This window comes from Salvelinus namaycush, chromosome 1 (assembly GCF_016432855.1).
Source record: "Salvelinus namaycush isolate Seneca chromosome 1, SaNama_1.0, whole genome shotgun sequence".
NCBI classification, from domain to species: domain Eukaryota; kingdom Metazoa; phylum Chordata; class Actinopteri; order Salmoniformes; family Salmonidae; genus Salvelinus; species Salvelinus namaycush.
Window position 1 is genome coordinate 72,282,363 of NC_052307.1, and position 13,224 is coordinate 72,295,586.

General features: G+C 44.5%; 1 protein-coding gene across 1 annotated transcript in view; it reads left to right on the plus strand.

Moving 5' to 3' along the window:
• LOC120052815 (alpha-ketoglutarate-dependent dioxygenase FTO-like) overlaps nucleotides 1–13,224 on the plus strand; it is an 87,233-nt gene that overhangs the window by 35,478 nt on the left and 38,531 nt on the right. Inside the window, exons 5-7 of the mRNA XM_038999983.1 lie at nucleotides 7,386–7,465; nucleotides 7,667–7,810; nucleotides 12,371–12,490. Of these exons, the coding sequence (XP_038855911.1) occupies nucleotides 7,386–7,465; nucleotides 7,667–7,810; nucleotides 12,371–12,490 (344 nt within the window). The remainder of the gene's footprint in view (nucleotides 1–7,385; nucleotides 7,466–7,666; nucleotides 7,811–12,370; nucleotides 12,491–13,224) is intronic.

Genomic DNA, 13,224 nt, shown 5'->3' on the forward strand with positions numbered 1-13,224 from the left:
TATGAGACCTCCATCATGAGGGAATGAATGAGATCTGACAGTGTTTGTTGTTATGAGACCTCCATCATGAGGAATGAAGAGATCTGACAGTGTTTGTTGTTATGAGACCTCCATCATGAGGATGAAGGAATCTGACAGTGTTTTGTTATGAGACCTCCATCATGAGGAAGAATGAGATCTGACAGTGTTTGTTGATTATGAGACATCCATCAGGAGGGAATGAATGAGATCTGACAGTTGACATCTGCAAGTAATGTAGTGTGATTGTTATGAGACCTCCATCATGAGGGAATGAATGAGATCTGACAGTGTTCGTTATAGAGACCTCCATCATGAGGAAGATGAGATCTGACAGTGTTTGTTATATGAGACCTCCATCATGAGGGAATGAATGAGATCTGACAGTGTTTGTTGTTATGAAGACCTCCATCATGAAGGAATGAATGAGATCTGACAGTGTTTTGTTATATGAGACCTCCATCATGAGGAATGAGATCTGACAGTGTTTGTTGTTATGAGACCTCCATCATGAGGAATGAAGGAGATCTGACAGTGTTTGTTGTTATGAGACCTCATCATGAGGAATGAGATCTGACAGTGTTTGTTGTTATGAGACCTCCATCAGGAGGGAATGAATGAGATCTGACAGTGTTTGTTGTTATGAGACCTCCATCATGAGGGAATGAATGAGATCTGACAGTGTTTGTTGTTATGAGACCTCCATCATGAGGGAATGAATGAGATCTGACAGTGTTTGTTGTTATGAGACCTCCATCATGAGGGAATGAATGAGATCTGACAGTGTTTGTTGATATGAGACCTCCATCATGAGGAATGAGATCTGACAGTGTTTGTTATATGAGACCTCCATCATGAGAGATTGAATGACATCTGACAGTGTTTGTTGTTATGAGACCTCCATCATGAGGGAATGAATGAGATCTGACAGTGTTTGTTGTTATGAGACCTCCATCATGAGGGAATGAATGGAGATTCTGACCGTTTGTTGTTATGAGACCTCCATCATGAGGAATGAATGAGATCTGACAGTGTTGTTGTTATGAGACCTCCATCATGAGGAATGAATGAGATCTGACAGTGTTTGTTGTTATGAGACCTCCATCATGAGGAATAATGATCTGCCAGTGTTTTGTATGAGACCTCCATCATGAGGAATGAGATCTGACAGTGTTGTTATATGAGGACCTCCATCATGATGAATGAGATCTGACAGTGTTTGTTATATGAGACCTCCATCATGAGGAATGAGATCTGACAGTGTTTGTTATATGAGACCTCCATCAGGAGGGAATTAATGAGATCTGACAGTGTTTGTTGTTATGAGACCTCCATCAGGAGGGAATGAATGAGATCTGACAGTGTTTGTTATATGAGACCTCCATCATGAGGGAATGAATGAGATCTGACAGTGTTTGTTATATGAGACCTCCATCATGAGGGAATGAATGAGATCTGACAGTGTTTGTTGTTATGAGACCTCCATCATGAGGGAATGAATGAGATCTGACAGTTTGTTGTTATGAGACCTCCATCATGAGGAATGAATGAGATCTGACAGTGTTTGTTGTTATGAGACCTCCATCATGAGGAATGAAGGAGATCTGACAGTGTTTGTTGTTATGAGACCTCCATCATGAGGAATGAGATCTGACAGTGTTTGTTGATATGAGACCTCCATCATGAGGGAATGAATGAGATCTGACAGTGTTTGTTGTTATGAGACCTCCATCAGGAGGGAATGAATGAGATCTGACAGTGTTTGTTGTTATGAGACCTCCATCATGAGGGAATGAATGAGATCTGACAGTGTTTGTTATATGAGACCTCCATCATGAGGAATGAGATCTGACAGTGTTTGTTATATGAGACCTCCATCATGAGGGAATGAATGAGATCTGACAGTGTTTGTTGTTATGAGACCTCCATCATGAAGGAATGAATGAGATCTGACAGTGTTTGTTATATGAGACCTCCATCATGAGGAATGAGATCTGACAGTGTTTGTTGTTATGAGACCTCCATCATGAGGAATGAAGGAGATCTGACAGTGTTTGTTGTTATGAGACCTCCATCATGAGGAATGAGATCTGACAGTGTTTGTTGATATGAGACCTCCATCAGGAGGGAATGAATGAGATCTGACAGTGTTTGTTGTTATGAGACCTCCATCATGAGGGAATGAATGAGATCTGACAGTGTTTGTTGTTATGAGACCTCCATCATGAGGGAATGAATGAGATCTGACAGTGTTTGTTGTTATGAGACCTCCATCATGAGGGAATGAATGAGATCTGACAGTGTTTGTTATATGAGACCTCCATCATGAGGAATGAGATCTGACAGTGTTTGTTATATGAGACCTCCATCATGAGGGAATGAATGAGATCTGACAGTGTTTGTTGTTATGAGACCTCCATCATGAAGGAATGAATGAGATCTGACAGTGTTTGTTATATGAGACCTCCATCATGAGGAATGAGATCTGACAGTGTTTGTTGTTATGAGACCTCCATCATGAGGGAATGAATGAGATCTGACAGTGTTTGTTATATGAGACCTCCATCATGTGGAATGAGATCTGACAGTGTTTGTTGATATGAGACCTCCATCATGAGGGAATGAATGAGATCTGACAGTGTTTGTTATATGAGACCTCCATCATGAGGGAATGAATGAGATCTGACAGTGTTTGTTGTTATGAGACCTCCATCATGAGGGAATGAATGAGATCTGACAGTGTTTGTTATATGAGACCTCCATCATGAGGAATGAGATCTGACAGTGTTTGTTATATGAGACCTCCATCATGAGGGAATGAATGAGATCTGACAGTGTTTGTTGTTATGAGACCTCCATCATGAGGGAATGAATGAGATCTGACAGTGTTTGTTATATGAGACCTCCATCATGAGGAATGAGATCTGACATTGTTTGTTATATGAGACCTCCATCATGAGGGATTGAATGAGATCTGATAGTGTTTGTTGTTATGAGACCTCCATCATGAGGGAATGAATGAGATCTGACAGTGTTTGTTGTTATGAGACCTCCATCATGAGGGAATGAATGAGATCTGACAGTTTGTTGTTATGAGACCTCCATCATGAGGAATGAATGAGATCTGACAGTGTTTGTTGTTATGAGACCTCCATCATGAAGGAATGAATGAGATCTGACAGTGTTTGTGATATGAGACCTCCATCATGAGGAATGAGATCTGACAGTGTTTGTTATATGAGACCTCCATCATGAGGGATTGAATGAGATCTGATAGTGTTTGTTGTTATGAGACCTCCATCATAAGGGAATGAATGAGATCTGACAGTGTTTGTTATATGAGACCTCCATAATGAGGGAATGAATGAGATCTGACAGTGTTTGTTGTTATGAGACCTCCATCATGAGGGAATGAATGAGATCTGACAGTGTTTGTTATATGAGACCTCCATCATGAGGAATGAGATCTGACAGTGTTTGTTATATGAGACCTCCATCATGAGGGAATTAATGAGATCTGACAGTGTTTGTTGTTATGAGACCTCCATCATGAAGGAATGAATGAGATCTGACAGTGTTTGTTATATGAGACCTCCATCATGAGGAATGAGATCTGACAGTGTTTGTTGTTATGAGACCTCCATCATGAGGGAATGAATGAGATCTGACAGTGTTTGTTATATGAGACCTCCATCATGAGGGATTGAATGAGATCTGATAGTGTTTGTTGTTATGAGACCTCCATCATGAGGGAATGAATGAGATCTGACAGTGTTTGTTGTTATGAGACCTCCATCATGAGGGAATGAATGAGATCTGACAGTTTGTTGTTATGAGACCTCCATCATGAGGAATGAATGAGATCTGACAGTGTTTGTTGTTATGAGACCTCCATCATGAGGAATGAATGAGATCTGACAGTGTTTGTTGTTATGAGACCTCCATCATGAGGAATGAGATCTGACAGTGTTTGTTATATGAGACCTCCATCATGAGGAATGAGATCTGACAGTGTTTGTTATATGAGACCTCCATCATGAGGAATGAGATCTGACAGTGTTTGTTATATGAGACCTCCATCATGAGGAATGAATGAGATCTGACAGTGTTTGTTATATGAGACCTCCATCATGAGGGAATGAATGAGATCTGATAGTGTTTGTTGTTATGAGACCTCCATCATGAGGGAATGAATGAGATCTGACAGTGTTTGTTGTTATGAGACCTCCATCATGAGGGAATGAATGAGATCTGACAGTGTTTGTTGTTATGAGACCTCCATCATGAGGGAATGAATGAGATCTGACAGTTTGTTGTTATGAGACCTCCATCATGAGGAATGAATGAGATCTGACAGTGTTTGTTGTTATGAGACCTCCATCATGAAGGAATGAATGAGATCTGACAGTGTTTGTTATATGAGACCTCCATCATGAGGAATGAGATCTGACAGTGTTTGTTATATGAGACCTCCATCATGAGGGATTGAATGAGATCTGATAGTGTTTGTTGTTATGAGACCTCCATCATAAGGGAATGAATGAGATCTGACAGTGTTTGTTATATGAGACCTCCATCATGAGGGAATGAATGAGATCTGACAGTGTTTGTTGTTATGAGACCTCCATCATGAAGGAATGAATGAGATCTGACAGTGTTTGTTATATGAGACCTCCATCATGAGGAATGAGATCTGACAGTGTTTGTTGTTATGAGACCTCCATCATGAGGGAATGAATGAGATCTGACAGTGTTTGTTATATGAGACCTCCATCATGTGGAATGAGATCTGACAGTGTTTGTTGATATGAGACCTCCATCATGAGGAATGAGATCTGACAGTGTTTGTTGATATGGGTTCTCCATCATGAGGAATGAGATCTGACAGTGTTTGTTGTTATGAGACCTCCATCATGAGGAATGAGATCTGACAGTGTTTGTTGTTATGAGACCTCCATCATGAGGAATGAGATCTGACAGTGTTTGTTATATGAGACCTCCATCATGAGGAATGAGATCTGACAGTGTTTGTTATATGAGACCTCCATCATGAGGAATTGAATGAGATCTGACAGTGTTTGTTATGAGACCTCCATCATGAGGAATGAGATCTGACAGTGTTTGTTATATGAGACCTCCATCATGAGGAATGAGATCTGACAGTGTTTGTTATATGAGACCTCCATCATGAGGGATTGAATGAGATCTGACAGTGTTTGTTATATGAGACCTCCATCATGAGGGATTGAATGAGATCTGACAGTGTTGTTGATATGAGACCTCCATCATGAGGGATTGAATGAGATCTGACAGTGTTTGTTATATGAGACCTCCATCATGAGGGATTGAATGAGATCTGACAGTGTTTGTTATATGAGACCTCCATCATGAGGGATTGAATGAGATCTGACAGTGTTTGTTGTTATGAGACCTCCATCAGGAGGGAATGAATGAGATCTGACAGTGTTGGTGATATGAGACCTCCATCATGAGGGAATGAATGAGATCTGACAGTGTTTGTTGTTATGAGACCTCCATCAGGAGGGAATGAATGAGATCTGACAGTGTTTGATGTTATGAGACCTCCATCATGAGGGATTGAATGAGATCTGACATTGTTTGTTATATGAGACCTCCATCATGAGGGAATGAATGAGATCTGACAGTGTTGGTGATATGAGACCTCCATCATGAGGTCATGACCTCCATCATGAGGGATCATGAGACCTCCATCACTGATCCTGCTGCTGGACAGAGATTGGTAGATAGAGGACCTGGCAGTCTGTTTAGTTGGTGTGGAGCAGCAAAAGTGTTTTTATGGTGCAGAATGGTTTGCTACAGTGTATTGGAAGAATATGAGAAGTTGATAATCGCAGTGACTGGCTGGTGTGGGAGCACAGTGGGATGACTTAGTCACAATTTATGACATTGTTTAGATGGCACACCATCTGTGGGCTATCACAGGGATCAAACGTTAACTTGCTACCGAGCTCCTGTGTGTATCAGACACACACATGTTTTTTCTCTTAGAGATGATTCTGAACTGAAGACACGTGTAACCACGTTAACTCTTATCCTATTTGTGATAGTTATTTACTCTGTGTTTGCTGTATCATGTATTTCATGTACATTGGAATTGGTTGAGTGTTAGTTCTTTTGTGACTAATAAATTCTACTAGTTGAATTGAGTGGATGCGTTCCTCATTTTACAGAGTATTGTTTTGATTGACTGTCTATTATGTAGTAGGTCTATTGATAGTTGTTATTTACACTATACACATAGCACATGCTTGGGTACCACCTTGACACCTCTGATCTACTTGCCTCAAATGAATGCTAGAACATTGGTCGCCAGGATTAGCTATTTGTATCTAGCCTCTTAATAACTGCATAACGCTGCAAGATAGACACATGTTCATTATAGTCATACTGAGTTGGTGATGCAATGGTTCACCATCTTGCTAGATCCTCCAGAGACGAACAGGGTCTGTTGCATTTATTCACATAATAATGGAGTCAGATTGATACATGTAGTTTATTATTATTCAACATAGTTTCCACCTACATAATGGTGTGCCCTAATGAATACACCCATGCCCTAACCTGTCCTGAACCACTGACACCTTGAAACAGGTCACTTTTCAGTGAACAGTGGTACACTTGAGAGGCTGTACTATTGCACTGTTAACAATCTAATGGCCAACACTTAACATGTTTGTGAAAATATATAGATCATTAGCAGAAATATTAGCATTTCTGCTAAACAACGAAAACACCCCCGAAACGGGATAAACCAGTTAATGAGAGGTGTTGCAACTTGTGGCTAAAGCTGGAACTAGGCCATCACACACTTACCTAAGAAGCCAGTGTAACAACAGTGGTGGTGAGTGACTTACAGGAGCAATTAGGGTTATGTGCCTTGCTCAAAGGCACATCGACAGATTTTTCACGTAGACTCTGGTGATAACCAGACTCTGGCATCTGTGCTCTTATATAATAGAAGGCGTTGACGTTTGATAGGATTAGCGATAGCATTGTTAGGTTAGCAAGAAATGTTTGAAACGATCCATCTGTTTGAGTGGGGAGAAATGGTCCGACAAGGTGATAACTCAGGCACATCATAACAAAGAGACAAAAGTTATTAAACGGATATTTCAATTATATTTTCGATCTTCATTCCACTAGTGGACAAGTGTGGTGTGGTGTCTTGTGTCCTAACAAAGGTTAAAACAGAATCAAAATATTTGGCATTTGTGTAGGCCTATATTCATAGTAAATTGTTGTGAACATCATTGCCTCTTAATATTTGTGATAGTTGACTGGTGTTGGTTGTGTGGTGACTGTGGTGTGTCCTCCTCTGTCCCCAGATGATCTGAACAGGACCCATCAGCACTGTGTTCTGGCTGGAGACTCGGCCCGCTTCAGCTCTACACACAGAGTGGCGGAGGTGAGGGGGGTCTGGGGTACACTGGGGGCTTGGAGACCCTGGCCTGATTCTAATAATGATTGATTTATTTTATAGGATACCGTATATTCCATTACCTTTCTTTAACAGATTCTACCTTCTATTCTAGAATTCCAAGAGGCCCTTATGCTCCCAGAATACATGCATTATCTTCCAACCTTTTTTGACTGTCTGTCCTCACAGTGTTCCACCGGGACCCTGGACTACATCCAGTCTCGCTGCCGGGAGGCCCTGTCTAACCTGAGCACAGACCCAGAAACAGGGACCCACAGCCTTCTCTCCCTGCTGCCAGCTACCCTGCAAGGCTACGAGGAGATACACAACGAGGTGGGTGTGTGTGACTAACTTTTGGGGTTCTACGATAGGCCTAACTTTGTGCCCTACCTACACGCTTAGAAAAAAGGTGCTATCTAGAACCTAAAAGGGTTTTTCGGCTGTCCTCATAGGAGAACCCTTTGAAGAACCCTTTTTAGTTCCAGGTAGAACCCTTTTGAGTTCCATTTACACAGAGGGTTCTACATGGAACCCAAAATAGATATACCTTGTTCCAAAAAGGGTTATCCTATGGAGACAGCCGAAGAACCCTTTTGGAACCCTCATTCAAGGAAAGGGTAGTTGTGTATAATCTATCCCTTTCTACTTTCGGTCACATCTTGTTAACCAGGGTTAAGGCCCTTCCATAGGAAAATAAAGAGGTTGTCAACGTTTAAGTTGACATCATTCATAGCTACCGTGGGTATTTATGTTATGGGAGAAATATTTCATAAGTCCAGGTTGCTCTTGTTTGTCTAAGGTTCGAGTTCATGGCCCCTTTCACACAGAACAATCAGTGAATCTGGCTCCGGGGCCCTGAGACCCTATGGGGGCCGTTCACGCTTTACAGTGGCAGCTTGCTCAATACAGTGTTCTGCAGCCCAGCCTGCCCCTGACTGCCAGGGGCTAATGGTTAAAATAGCACTTCACCTCTCCCCCTCCGCATGTGTTATCCTCACTACTCCCAGGTAACCACAGCAGCGGGCCGAGTCAGGAACCACACGGGACGCTATGACAGATGAGCTTGGCGTGAGGTTGTTTAAAGGTTGTAGCCAGTATTAATTATTCAGACAATATGAGAGCGCGAGAGAGAGAGAGAGAGAGGTATAGAGAGGGGTATAGAAAGAGATAGAGGGAGAGGCCTAGCCAACACCTGGTCTCCATCGCAGAGAGAGAACACCTGCTCACAGCGCAGCACCACAGGATTACCCAGTGTAGGCCTCGCTGGGGGGCGCCCGCCGTTTATTTAGGAAAACAGGAGGCTATTTCTAAAAGGCTGGGAGAGGAGGGGATGGAGCTCTCTCTCGGGGGCCCCGCTCTACTCTACCTGGCGTCCCCAGGACCACGATGATGGATTGGGCCATTTGTTCTGAGTTGCCCATGAGGGCAGAACATCCACTTAAATGATGTGTTGTTGGCAGAGTTATTTATTATGACGGCTAGTTTTGGCGGTTAGCGGGCGCATATTGCATGGGTCGTGTTTGACATGGACGACCGTAGAGCGAACAAGCAGAGGCTCGTCAGACAGGCTCACCTGACCAACACCTTATGGGCATTTCCTTAAAAAGTGATAAACAGGAGATCGACCGGCCGGCCGGCTGCCTGGCTGATGCTGATGTACTGTGTGATGTGTATGCTTAGAGGGGGTTTGACAGTGGTTTGGGTAGGGATAGAGGGGGGAAGGGGGGTGTTTAGGGTTGTGGTGGGGATGAAGCTGAACGTCAGCCATCTGAGGAACGTGTGTTCAGGGAGAGGGGGAGAATGTTAATAGCCAGAGGAGGGAGTTGAAGCAGGGGTTGATGGGTAGAGGACAGGAGAACAGCACCTGGCATAGCAGAGAGAGAGAGACCGTTTTCTAGCTGATTCTAGGCCCTCCTGGCCTCTCTACTCTAATCTTCCTGTCTGTGTGTTGGAACGGTGGAACGAACATGGGGATAGCATCGCATCACAGCCCATCGCCACACGGCCCTGTCTGTGTGTGTGTGTTTGGCTTTGAAATGCTAATCCCAGACACGTCTTGTCTCATTTAAAGCCATCGTGTCACTTCCCAGGTGGGTGTGTGACAGTGTGCCCTCTGGGACCCCCCTAATGAAGCCTGTCCCTGCTCAGTAAATATTGGAGAGAGGGACACACTGAGTAAGTCCTGTCTGGTTCTGCTAGAAATGGGGGAAGGTAAAGTACAAGAGTAATCAGCCAGGTAGTTCCTCTGACCTTCCTCTGTCCTGTACAGTATGTTTTCCAGGCCAGGCCTCTCTCTCCCTAGTGAGTAACAGTGTTTGTCAAGTAGCTAAAAGCCCACACCACTCTTCCTTGTGGAGTCAGAGAGTTTGTGACTTACCTGTAGGGAACAGTTTTTTCTTATCCTATTTTCAGTTGAGAAAGAATGTAATTGAAATCTGTAATTCCGGAGCATATTATTGCCTATAGGTGAGCAAGTACAGTTTGTATCGCCTCAAGGTATGTGTGTGTGTGAGTGTGTCCTTCTCTGTAAGTGTGTGTCCATGGTAGCCAGGTGTGATGAGTGTGAAGTGTGTCCTGTACCTCTGGAGACAGGGAACAGGGAACAGTGCTCAGTGCTCCTGGTTGATGTGATGTGGGAGCAGGTCCAGGAAAGTAAACAGAAAGAGGCAGGTTGATATCGATCCGTCTCTCATCAGCTCCTACCTCGAGGGCCGCACGGCATGGAACAGCCGGAAATTGATTGGTCAAGTCCGCTGGGGGACCGCCGAGAGGTGTGGAAAAACCCTGCTTCATTAAATACTGAAAGAGACTACTTGGCTTTGACTCCTGGGTCGCCATGGTGAGTGGGAGGTCGAGCGGAGTGCTAATGTGCAGTTAGCACGTCCGTCACCTGGAGAGATGACAGGAGACACCACAGGGGAGGGACCCCTCAGTCTCCCTGCTCCCAGAACCCAGAGCGGGCTAGGCAGAGTAGAAAATCTAGCCTAACGATGGCGATGACTCTCTCTCTCTCTCCATCTCTCTCTCTTTCTCTCTCTCCATCTCTCTCTCTTTCTCTCTCTCCATCTCTCTCTCTTTCTCTCTCTCCATCTCTCTCTATCTCTCTCTCTCCATCTCTCTCTCCATCTCTGTATCTCTCTCTCTCTCTCTCTCTCTCTCTCTCTCTCCATCTCTCTCTCTCCATCTCTCTCTCCCGCTCTCTCTTTCGATCTCTCTACCTGGGCAGGTGGCATTTAGTCAGTGTTCCCCTCTCAGTAACTCACAGCCAGGCGGCTCAGGCTCCAAATGCCAGGCATCCCACAGATGCCGCAGTCGCCTGGCTTTGAGGCTGCCATCGCCATGCTCCGCGGGGGCTAGGAGTCCATGTCGGCTCAAAGCGGAGCCACAGGCTGTGTTCCCTCAGTAAAGGACAGACGGACAATCAGAGAGACTGTGGGAGCGGAGGGTGGAGGTAGAGAAAGGACAGTCTATGTTTGTCCCCTCTCTTGCTTTGTTGAGTGTGTGAGCTGTACTGTTCAAGGGGGGGGAGTGGAGTAGTGGAGGGTTGAAGAGCCATAAAGCCTGACATTTGTTTGAAGGGTCTGTTGTATGGAGTGGTTGTGAAGGTGCTGAACCGTGCTATGGCCCATGTACCCCCCCGTACGTGACCCAGCCCCTGCATGTCAAACCACTGTGATCAGCCCCCTTTGGATCCAAAATGGCGGTCAGTTTCTCGGTATTCTGTGTCACTGCATAGCCTAGAAGGCCAGCCACTGAACAAAGGGTGAAGTGGAAATGGCTTTGTATTCTTGTCATCTTCTTCCTCTGTATTGTGCTTATGTGTTATAGAGCTAATATAACACTGTACCATACATACTAATGCCCCCTACAAGAACAATACACAGACTAGTAGTTGGAGATGAACAGTAGGTCTTGTAGTCGCTTTCACATTTGATATGCAACTCTTTTGTACTCCTCACCTTGTGTTCTCCAGTTGTCTATGTCAAATGAAATGGTGTATGTATTGTTGGGAGGATGATACTGGAACAGTGCTTTGTAGGATGTTTTGGGGAGGGCAACTCAGAGCGCCTTACATTTGCATCACCGGCATTTGGGGCAATCTCTGACACACACACTTTCTCAGACAAACACACACACACACACACACACACATACACATCCATACCCCTGGCTACGTGACGTGTCCTTGTGAGGATTAAATCAGCACTTCAAAAGAGCTGAAAACATAAACACTCCCAGTGGAGGAGAGGTGAGCCGCTCTGCAGAGTAAACTGTCATTCCCCTGCGGAGCGAGGGAGGAGGGGAGGAGGAGGAAAGAGGAGTGAGGAGAGGGTGGAGCAATGTGGGGTATAGGCGTCTAGGATCGGGTTGGTTTGGTTTGGGAAATGGGGGTCGAGGGGTGTATTGTGAGAGGGGTGTATTGTCTATTCTCATAGGGATGACCATCTGTGTAAACAGACATTCTAGAAAGTCTCGACTACAGTACACTTCATTCTCTACACATATCTGATTAGGGGAAATCCCCAACAGACAGATTTACACTTGTGTTATCTCCTGTCTCTCACTCGTGCTCTAAAGCGCAGTAGAGGCCTTGGCGTTGATAGACGGATAAACCTCCATGTCTTTGTACCTCCATGTCTTTGTACCTCCATGTCTTTGTACCTCCATGTGTTTGTACCTCCATGTCTTTGTACCTCCATGTCTTTGTACCTCCATGTCTTTGTACCTCCATGTCTTTGTACCTCCATGTCTTTGCAAGTTTGCGCTTCCCAATATTTCCATCTGGACTTCATACGGCTTGACTGATCTACCACTGCCTGTCTAGGATCTGAACTATTCCTATAATCCTATATGGTTCCTCTACCTGACTGTACTGTGTTGTGTTTTGTGCAGGTGGAGTTTGAGTGGCTGAGGCAGTACTGGTTCCAGGGCCAGCGCTACACCCGGTTCTGCAGCTGGTGGGCCAGACCCATGGGGCAGCTGGAGAATGACTGGAGAGAGATGGAGCTCATGGTAAGACTGCACAGAGACCCACTGGGACCCAGTAATAACACAGACTAGTGTGTAGTAGTAAGGTTGACTGTCTACGATTTGCCATTTAAGAGCCATACAAAGTCTAATCACAAAGAACTTCACTGTAACACTTCAGTTCATTCACACACTTCTGCAGTCAGTGATTATTAGTGTACACAGTTTCCTGTTCCAACGTGATCAGCATTCTCACAGTGGACAGCCTCCATCAGGATCTGATGCTGATTGGCTGTATACATCTGTGTAACCTCAAATATGCCTGTGCTTGAGTTCATTGCACAAACTACACCGATAATAATCAGAGAGTGCAGGTGTGATTATGAAATGTCTTTGTGTCACACCCCGGGTGTGATATTAAGAATGTCTGGTTCAACATGGTCTTACTCAGCTCTTCACCATATCACAAGGGACTAGTAATTGTTCTGACACATCATTTTCTCAGTCATTTCATAAATGAGAGAGGATGGGTTGTTCACATTGAAGTCTACTTAGTCACATCTGTTTACCGTACGTGTGTGACTGCGCGCGTGTGTGTGTGTGATAGTCCAATCTCAGCTCTGCTGTTGTATCAAAGTGTGTGTTGTAACTCTGCAGAGTGGAGCAGTAGGGGGCACTCTTGTATCACTGAAACAGCCAAGACCAGAGCTGTGCTCCCTCCCTCCCTCCCTCCCTCCCTCCCTCCCTCCCTCCCTCCCTCCCTCCCTCCCTCCCTCCCT